The sequence below is a fragment of the Palaemon carinicauda genome, chromosome 1, assembly GCF_036898095.1.
Source record: "Palaemon carinicauda isolate YSFRI2023 chromosome 1, ASM3689809v2, whole genome shotgun sequence".
Lineage (NCBI taxonomy): Eukaryota > Metazoa > Arthropoda > Malacostraca > Decapoda > Palaemonidae > Palaemon > Palaemon carinicauda.
In genome coordinates, this window is record NC_090725.1 from 146,144,669 (window position 1) to 146,155,110 (window position 10,442).

The 10,442-nt window shown below is 34.5% G+C and overlaps 1 protein-coding gene across 1 annotated transcript in view; it reads left to right on the forward strand.

Annotated features, from left to right (window-relative positions):
- The window catches only part of LOC137652414 (uncharacterized), a 605,768-nt gene extending 596,327 nt beyond the window's left edge, over window positions 1–9,441 (forward strand). Inside the window, exons 5-9 of the mRNA XM_068385812.1 lie at window positions 4,637–4,766; window positions 5,100–5,252; window positions 5,408–5,515; window positions 5,649–5,802; window positions 5,929–9,441. Of these exons, the coding sequence (XP_068241913.1) occupies window positions 4,637–4,766; window positions 5,100–5,252; window positions 5,408–5,515; window positions 5,649–5,802; window positions 5,929–6,081 (698 nt within the window). The 3' untranslated portion in view covers window positions 6,082–9,441. The remainder of the gene's footprint in view (window positions 1–4,636; window positions 4,767–5,099; window positions 5,253–5,407; window positions 5,516–5,648; window positions 5,803–5,928) is intronic.
- Window positions 9,442–10,442: the final 1,001 nt, after the last annotated feature.

Sequence of the window (10,442 nt, forward strand, 5' to 3'; positions counted from 1 at the left end):
CATTGCTTCGCTAAGCAAAGGATCGTGAGAAGGCGATGCGAGACAAGCGTCTCGTGTAAGTTAACGGGTCGGAAATGCCTGGCATGCTTTTTCTGGTCGCTTGAACCCCCATTTAAATGTTCAACTTTTAAACGACATATTGCCTATAACATTCCCTAATTTGACAGTTAGAATGTGACCCAATGTTCACTCTCTGGCCGTTATGTTTATTAGAACTAATGTAGTCAATTTAGATATAATTTTTTGATTTCGTTATTCACGAAATAGATATTATTTTCTATTGATTAGGCGTTTCAAGGAGGAGAACGGGTGACTGAAGTAAATATTGAACGGAATGTCTCCTCTCCTTTCATTCCTGTACTTTGGTTCCGTATATCACATCAGTATAAACAGTTCCTGCTTAACATATGCGAGCTCACAACAATTGGATAACATTAACTAAGCAGCCATTGTTATAAACTTTAAATTTGTATTAAGTGTTTCAAGTTTATCAAATTCTCAAAGTTAACAGCATAGTTGAGCCATTATCCCTTGGTGTGAATTTTACTTTCACCTAAGGGTTTATCTAATGAAACCTCCTCTTAAAGTTTCTTTTCAATTCTTGCTTAAGTACCTTCACTAAGCATTCTATCAATTGTATGGGGAGAAGTCATTCGATTAGCATTGATTTCGTTCATGAGCAAATATTGGCAGGCAATTGTTAATAACCTCCCGCGTATCACTGCCAAACAGAAAAATTAATTGTATACAAATACTAGATGTTCACTATTTCAAAATATGTCTTAAGATCATGTAAATCCCCTTATCCTTATGGGGATGTTCACTAGAACGACCCTAGTGTGTTGAGCATCGACCGTATTATCCGGAGATATGCCACTATGTCAAAAGGAAATAGAGAGAATGGCAGGCAACCTCGAGGTGAATGTTGCATGTTTGGGTTGGGGGATGTGGTGAGGGGGAGACGCCCAGAGGCAGCGAGTAATTACTAGGAGTGGAGTGAGGGTGGGGTGGGGGGAGGGTTGTGACCCAGCTTGGAAGGAGGGATTTGGGTATTATCAGGCTAACCATGTCATTGCAGTTCAGCTATTAGTTTTGACCCCTGGCTGTTCTTAAGAAATGGATAAATTTTGTTAAGGTTAGTTACCTAAAGAATCCTTATTGCCTGATGATTTGTCGGTAGTTTAATACTGTGGTTTTGTTTTTTATATTCTTTTAAATTTGTGTTAATTGCAAACTTCATTTTAGAAAAGGATTTTCTTATATCAAACCGTTTTCAGGTCTTCCACTGTGTTCACTGAAATATTTATGATTATGCATATGGTGAACGTTTCAATTTAGTTTTTAGTTTTTGGCTAAAGTCAGTTCTACCAAGAGGTTGAAATAGTTTGTACCATGCTTGGGGTTATTTTTTTAGTATAGCAAAGGAATAGAAAAACACCTGCCTATATGCATCTAATAAGTAACAGGTTTGTATTTCATGAGGCACTATGATTGCCTCGGTGTGTTTGCTTTCTGAACGGTGGAAAGTAGTCTTTTCATCAGTATAAGGTATTATAAGAATCGTTTCATTAGTTTGACAATATTTGGTAATGACAGCACCGATATTTATAAATTTAAAGAGTGCTTTTAAAATATACAATTATTATTTCACTTGACTTCACAGAAAAGTCTGATGAATTCTTTTAAAAACAATTTTGCTTCAAAGTATTAACTTTCGCCCATAAATTTAAACAATATCAATAGTTAGAATGTGGTAGAGAGATACAAATAGTGGTAGGCGTTACAGAATAGCGTCACAATTTGTTATTTTTATAATTGCATGTGACAGGCGAAGTCAAGAGAACTGTAACAGTGGAAACTGTCTTTTCTTCGCCGATATTGCTGATGGCGACCTTTGGAAATCTTGCTGTGTCACGTCATGCCGATGCATTTATTTGTCATTATCCGTCTCGTGCTGGAGTAGGCGAGGCAGCGGGAGTTTGCTTTGAATTGACAATTTGTTCCTTTAGTTTTAATCGTTGAAAGTGGTGCTTCCAGTTGAATTTATTCTCCGACTATAACGTCTGTTGTGCTTCCTAAGCTGAATGATCAAATTTGATTTGTTGGTGAAATCCACGTCTCTCTCTCTCTCTCTCTCTCTCTCTCTCTCTCTCTCTCTCTCTCTCTCTCAGGCTAATATCGACTTTACGTTGACGTGTAATGAACATCCCTCTCACTGTGTTTCGCGCTTTTGGCACTTAATACGCATCCAGGTCAGTGCCACCACATCGATTAAGGTGGCACTGGAATAGACTGTAAGTACTGTGAACACTGTGGTTTTGCCGAGCTTCTCTGAGAACCTCTTTAATAACAGACGTGGATTCCACCTTGGCTCTCCAAGGTGACGTTCTACATGATCGGGGAGGCAGAATAACGACGAGGTTACGGGTGGGGGTGTGGTGATGAATAGGGGTGATGAAGACGGAGAGTGACAGCGACAGAGAAAGAAATACAAGACGGACAGATTGACATGATATTCCTGTCTACTTTGTAACAGACAGTGTAAGTTGTAATTAAAAGAAAAGTAATCAATAATATTTTTTGAGTCTTGAAAATGAGGTACCGATTATCTGATTTTTTTTTTTTTTTTAATGGAGGCACGCTGGGTGAAGGAGAGATTAGGAAAAAGTGATCGGATATAGGTTCAGCAGAAATTTCAGAATATTAGAATGTATAGGTGACTGACTGCCATACTGAACCTAATGGTTAGTTGATTACCACTATGGAGAGAAAAGTGTGCTTTTAGGTACTGAACAGAGCCTTCAATAAAGGTTTGCTGTCAAGAGCAATAAAATCATGTTATTATTATCATTACACATATATATATATATATATATATATATATATATATATATATATATATATATATATATATATATATATATATATATATATATATATATATATATACATATATATATATATATATATATATATATATATATATATATATATATATATATATATATATATATATATATATATATATATATATGTGTGTGTGTGTGTGTGTGTGTGTTCATATACATATACATATATATATATATATATATATATACATACATACACCTACTACATACTACGTTTAAAATACGTGTCCGTAAATAATCCCACAAACATAACTTCCAGTCATTGAATAATCATTGTAAATCATAATCGAGTAAAAACTAAATAAAGACGTTGAATTTGAAAATTTTAAATGCTGGGAATCCCAAGTAGTTTTTGTATAGCTTACAAAAGTGTTTTTGTCTCGAGTTGTTCAACAGTCTCCCAACCGAAGGGCACCGAGCGTTATAAGGCCAAATGCTGTTTTTTTTTTTTTTTTTTTTTTTTTTTTTGTATGTTTCACTATTTTAAGATTACTCTTGTAGAACGTGACTTTAAAATAAGCTTTACAAACCATTGCGTTCTCTTTTGCATTCATTTGGTTTATTTTTATGTATAAAATCTGGATAATTTGATTGTAGAATGTATATAATTAACAAAAAGGATTTTGTTTGAAGGTATTTAAAATTGCATTTTTCTTTGATAGATTTGTATTGGTATCGACAGCTTTTTAAAGTATTCTATTTTTTTTTTATCATATTCTGTCAGCTACTTTGCAATGAAAAGTAGGGTTTATATTGATATTAGGAATATTTTTTTCCTGTCTTTCATTTTACTGTTGAAAATTCAAAGTTTAGCTTAATTAGCTTGTTATTTTTAAGAGATAGCAAAGTTGATTATATTCATACACATTATAGGTGATATATATTAAGTCTGCATGCGTTGGCTATTTGCTCGTTATATTTAAATAAGATTTTTGGATCGTTCCACTCGTTTAGTCTGCAAACTAAATTTTAGGACTTTTGAGTCTAGCCATTCATTTTCTTCCTTCTTTTCCATATGTCAAATGACGTAGGACAAATACTCTAATTGCCAAGAGTCGTTTTCTACTTGAGGTTAAATTTCAGACAATTTAGACCCATTTTCACCATGTTGCTAATTTCAGACAATTTCGACCCATTTTCACCATGTTGCCAATTTCAGACAGTTTCGACACATTTTCACCATATTGCTAATTTCAGACAATTTCGATCTCTTTTTGCCGTGTTGCTATCAGTTCTTGTTCCCACATTACTTTGAGACTTATTGTGAAAGTGAATCAGAGTTCTGAATCCGGTACTTTTTAATCTCGCTTACCTTGAATATTTTTTGGAGCGTATATAATTTACAACAAAGCTCTATATATTTCTCTTTTGCAAAGATTTTTTAAATAAAAGTAACTAGAAATCCTGTTGAATAAGCGATGAATCTTGATTTGGGAGTCTGTTTTAGTTGAAGTCTTTTATGAAGTTGTGTTTTTTCTCTGGTTATACCTAGTTTTACAGTGTTTGGATTTCGTATACATCTTTAAAATTCCTACTGACGTTTGTTCGAGTATTTGTGTTTCTCAGTAATTTGTACATTATTTTTGAACCAATATGCAACGTTCCTCAGAGAAATGTTTTTCTTTTGAATTCTCTTTTTATTCACTAAATATTAAGTTCCTCCACTTTAAGCAAAATTTAGTTTAGTTGAATATCAGGGTATTAAGGTAATGCTTTTCTTTTTGCAGGAGCTACAGCTCTTATTCTCGTCGGTCTCTGCAGTGTCTTCTTAGTGTTCATTTGTTTCGTCATGTTCATCCAGAAGATTAAACGGCAGAGGATCGAGAGTAAAGTCGTTCAGGATAAATCTGATATAAAGTAAGAATCCTTTTAGATGTTGTCTATAAAATTAAGAGCATTTATATAACTGATAAGCACTTATACTGAGTTATATATCTTGCAGTGCCTTTATAGCAATAGTGGCCATAAGCATACGGTGTGGGTCAGCGTTACATATCTCTTCCTCACTCAAACAACAATAGGCCACTTTTCTCCTTTACCCAAACTTATGGATGTGTTGTTCAGCATAATAAAAACAATCAAATCCATTAATTTTTAATGTCATGGCCGTGAGAGGAACATTTTCATTTGGGGCTGTTGTCTCCCATAAATACGTGATCGCACTAATCTAAAAGAATCCTCTTTCATCAGGCTATCGACCAGGTATGAGGCAACAGGCTCTACGATGTACCAACCAAACCCTCTTTCATTTCTACCCCCGGAAATTCTCAATGCCCTTATGCACCCTCTAGCTGCCAGCAAAGTTCACGACGAGTTTGAAGAACCCAAACCAGCATTTCTAACGTAAGTTTTAAGAGTATGCCTAGTAGACCGGAATTAAAACATTTGCTTTCCATGTTGCTTATACACATATCTCCTAAAAACGGGATTATTTCAGATCTCTTCTGAACTGAGATTGTGGCGTACATGATTTCCAGTTTTCTTTTGCATTTTTACAGAATGGAGCCACCACAGCCAGGAGACCTGAACCAGCTTGGCAGGCTTTGGTTTTCAGTTTACTACGATTACGTGAAGTCCACTTTGGTTTTGCATATTCTACATGCCAGGTATTAGCTCCAAATTCTACCTAAATATATAAGGTTATTATTATTGTAACAGAAAGGTGTTTTGTATTATTTTCGTAGAAGAATTTTGAAAATATTTTATATGCTTGCTGACTGATACCATCTATTCTCCTAGATATATCAAAGGGCGAGGTTCTACCACCAACCCTGGAACTGTGTGGGTGGAGGCTTGTGTTCTTACTCCAATGAATACAATTAAGGCTTCAAGCAAAACTGATACAAGACGAGCAAGCTTGGCGCCTGTGTTCAACCAGAACTTTAAGTTTCAGGTAAGGAAATTACAGCACATGAGAATGAAGAACATTTTATTTTTATGGTGATTTTCAAATGCTGAACTGAACCAGCCGTTTACATAGAAATGACAAATAATGCTCAAATGATTCTTTTTATTACAGGTTGAAGATGAAGAGGTAACACAATACCTTCTGCGTCTAACGCTGTATGACAAGCATCCACAGAGTGAAGAAAAAGCAGTTGGGTCAGTCATTGTGCCACTAAATACTGTTGATTTGTGCTCAACAGAAACTATCTCTAGAGATATACAGTAACAATATATCGATAAGATAGGTAATTTTTTCTAGTTAATATTTAGTCATCCTGTGGAACTATTCAAATTTGGTATTAGCCATTTGTGAGTTAAGATGTTTTTCCCTCATCACTGTTCTCATGGAAGTGAAGAGTGAAAATGTTCAGGTAATAATAACTTCAAACCCTATTTATGTAAAAGTGCATCATTAGGATACTACCATCATTATTTTTTTAGATCTATTAGCCGCGACAGCAGGGCCTGGAAGATATATTTTTTCTAAGATTAGTTTTGATTTCCTGCTTCTAAGAAAGTAAGATACCAGGTTTCCAGAAGATAAAATGACAAAACTTTAATTCACAGCCATGATTCAATTTGATTCCACCTTTCTCAATTTGAATGGCAAACTAAACTTCTAGAAGAACTAGAAGACATTTTGAGTTTCCAATCTACTCCCATTCACGATGAAGTCTGGCTACAGAAGAGAGTATCATCAGGGTGTAACACCAGAATGTAAATTTGTCAAACTTATAGAAATATTTCCAAGATATGACTCTCAGTTTACTTCAAGATCAACGTTTTGGGTTGTATGAAATTTGGTTTCCATCATTGCCTTTATTTTAAGGGAGAAAGAAGGCTCTTAAGAAAATCTTTTGGGTCTTTCATTACTCAGACGTGCTGAGAAGGCATCATGGTTATATTGGCTTTCTGCAAATTTGGTTTATTGGAGTGTGATATCAGGTTATCACCATTATAATCTATTTAAATGAAGCAGTTTGCGGAAAACAAACATATTCTTCAGGTGTTCAGTTTGCTTCACGTTTTTATATTTAGTGTGATATGTCTGGTTGTACTTTCATCATTCAATGGAACTTTTCTTTACTCAAGTTCGACTTCTTGGAGAACAAACATCAACTTGCCACCATAATCTGTCGTTTTGAGGTTAGAATGAGAGACTTTTTTTTTTTTTGTAAATTGTCTTGCTTTTGAGGAAATTTAACTTTGGATTGTCTTCATCATTTTCCATCCAACGTCATTATGATTAGGAACCTTTCCAGTTTCCAGTCTTAATGAAGTCTCGCTATGGGGAAAATGTATGATCAGTGTTTGCTGCCAGAATATACTTTCATAAAACTATTAAACATGCCTAACTTAGTTTGTATCTAGACTTTGCTCTGGGGATGTGATACATCTGATTCCCATTACCCTCCTCCTTTCAAAGGGAGAAATGAGCTTCTCATTCTGAAAATATTTTGGACTTTGGTTCAATTGAAGTCTTATGAAAGGTTGCAACAGGGAAAGTGTATGGTCATATTTTCATCATAAAATTTCTCCTTTTTCTTCCATCCTTTTTTTAAGAGAAAGTGTGTTCTGACATTTTAGCATGCTTCGCATGTCGCTTCTGGAAGTGGACATAAGGTTGCTTCTGCTATCGACCATTTAAAGAGATTAGTTTCTGGAAAATGCAAAACCTTCCAAGTTCAGGTTCTCAGTAGTCTGGATATTTAGAGATGCTCTTGTGAGAACAGAAAATTAGGCTTTCACCATCATACGTATTTTCAAGAGAGAATAAGAAACCCTTTTCCATGCCCTATGGAGAGACCAACATCTGGTTGTCAGCACCATTCATTTAAATGAAAACGAAACTTCTAGAAGATTGAGAAGACTTTTTAAATTTCCAGCTATACTCAAGTCTGGATTAAATTTTCTAATGGAAGAATGTATCATCAGGGATTATCATCAGATTATCATCTTCATAAGTTTTTAAGCGATGAGGCATCGAGTTGATGAGTTATATCTACAAGACAAACATCAATTTGCATCAAGACATACTCCTGAAAAAGTGTGGCATTATGTTGCTACCAACGTCCTACTCTTAAAGGGAGAGAGAAGCTTTAAATTCTGAACATCTTTTGAGTTTGTTTACAGGACGTCTTGCTACTGGGAGGGTGGATCATTAACTTCATTCAACCTACCGTGGGGAAAAAGTTGATTCCTCAGTTCCTTCTTCCAACAGTCTTCATTCTGCTTTTTCTTACTCATTTATTTAAAATGGAAACAAAATGTTGAGGAATAAGAAGACCCTTTGGGCATCTGGTGTTCATGGAATCATGCTTTTAGAAGTGTGAATGATCAGGACGTATTGCCAGAATTTACGCCCACCATACTGAGATATTTTAAGAAATATGCGTTGGTGTACTTTAAGACTTACTACTACTACCGCTACTACTGGAAGGGTGAAACTTTATGATGCCAACATTATCATTTGTTAAAAAAAAAAAAATATTCTTAGTAGTGATGTATTTCTTCTCGCTTCAAGTTCCCTTTTCCAGGGAGAAGGATAAATCTTTAGATGTTAAGTTCGCTCTCAAGCTATGCTGTAGGGTGTGTGACGTTTGGTTGCAACCATTATCATTGTTTTAAAGGGAAAAAGGAACTTAGGGAAAAATAAGAGAGAAGATTCTGGAGGACTGGAGTTTCACATTTTTAGAGTGTTAAATGTTTTGTTTATGTGATACTTTTGGGAACGATGTTGCAAGATATCATTTTTGTCATTCTAAATCAAAGAGCGTAATAAAGGTTTACCTCTTTTTAAGTGACAGATAAGGCTTATAAAAGGCTGAACTTGAGTGGGAGGCAGCACATACAAAATTTAGTATCTTCGTCGGCGTTCTTTGTCTTGACGTAGGTAAGGAAGCTTTGTGGTTTGGAGTGTTCCAGTTACTTTATTCCCTAGTGTGTGAAGCTTCTGATATTTGAGAAGTGCTGACCAACTACAGTACTTACCACTCTTCAGCCACCAACTTTATGTAAAAGATATCCACTGTGTCCTGAAATTTTACACTCAAGCTTTTGAAAGCAGAATAACTTATTTTGTGAAATTAGCAGCTTTAGTTTCTTGTGAACTATTCCGTGTCATTCTTCTTATAAATAAAGAATAATTCCTCTCTGGCAGGAATTCAGAGTGCGAAGAAAAAAGATATATCTGAACTGTAGTCCAAAGTTTGCGAATATTAATCTCGTCTTCAGGTTCATCTTTCTAAAGTGGTCCTTCGCCAAAAAAATTGGGGCCTTTATTAGCTTGATTTTTACTACGGTGCACTCTGCATCTCTCGAAAGAGGTATACTGTTACAGAGAAGAGCCTTTGATTAATAAAAGGTTCTGCCCTGAGATCTCTTTCTGTGATAGCTAATTGAAAGATTGAGTGATCTTTCAATATTCTAAGCTTTTATTCAGATGGTGCCTGTGATTTTTTTTTTTTTTTTATCATATTATTGTATTGTTATGAAGTCTATGGAGGCTGTGACTGTTCAATTTTAGTGTAAATAATGGAAAGCTAAAAACCAAGTGTGATTTAAATATTGTGTAATGATTTCAATACGTACCTGGATCTCAAAAACAAAGCCTGGTATGTGCTACTTTAGTGAGGACTGCATAGATGGTATCGGTTCAATCCCCTTGCAAGATGAATTTTTGGAATACTAGAGGATTTTTTTTTTTTTTTTTTTGAAAATGATAAATATGATCCCTTTTAAAAATTTAACAAAGGCCTTGTGCCACTTAGTTCCTCGTCATAGATTGTTCCTAAAACATCTTTTTTTTTTTTTTTTTTACTATGGGGAAAAGCGAAAGGAGCTTGCAGTGCTTCAGCATAAGAAAACTTTGAGAAGGCATTACGTTCCTTGTCATTGATAAGCGCATTCTTGGCGTTTTAAGTTATTTGTATCTCTTTACCGAGCTGGCATATTTTATTCATCTTTCGATATTGAAAAATACCAAATATTCTAAGTATATTGTCAGTTTTGTATATAATTTGTAAATAGAAATAAAAAAATACACGATTGAATATTGTGAAAAAATTAATATGCATGTATATTTCCATTGATTCCCATACGGTGTATGTTTATTTTGTGCCGGTTTCCTGCACCTATGTTGATATTGTATTTTGCAGTAACTTGAAATATTTTTAATGACCTGTATTATAGCAAGATTCTACACATGATGTTCCTAGTGTGGTCATCCTTCACAATGCTTTAGTGTTTAAATGATTTACGAGAAAACAGCTGATAAATTATATATAAAAATGTTAAAAGTAAATATGCTTTCGGCATCCATTTGATAATATTCAGTGAGCTGTTTGTTATTCTTTAGAGTCGCACCGTGTATCTGTGATCAAATAGTGTTACCTTTCCTAATTTATTTAGTATGTGTGATCATTAAATGTTGTGTGCATCTCAAATGTGTGTATTATTTTACCCTACTGTAACAGTTTATTTTTATTGACGGCAATTTAGCAATTACAAGCACAATAACCGTACTGTAATTTTTTTTAGCATAATCATTCTTATAACGTAAAAAACTGCTGTCTCAACTTGAAAAAT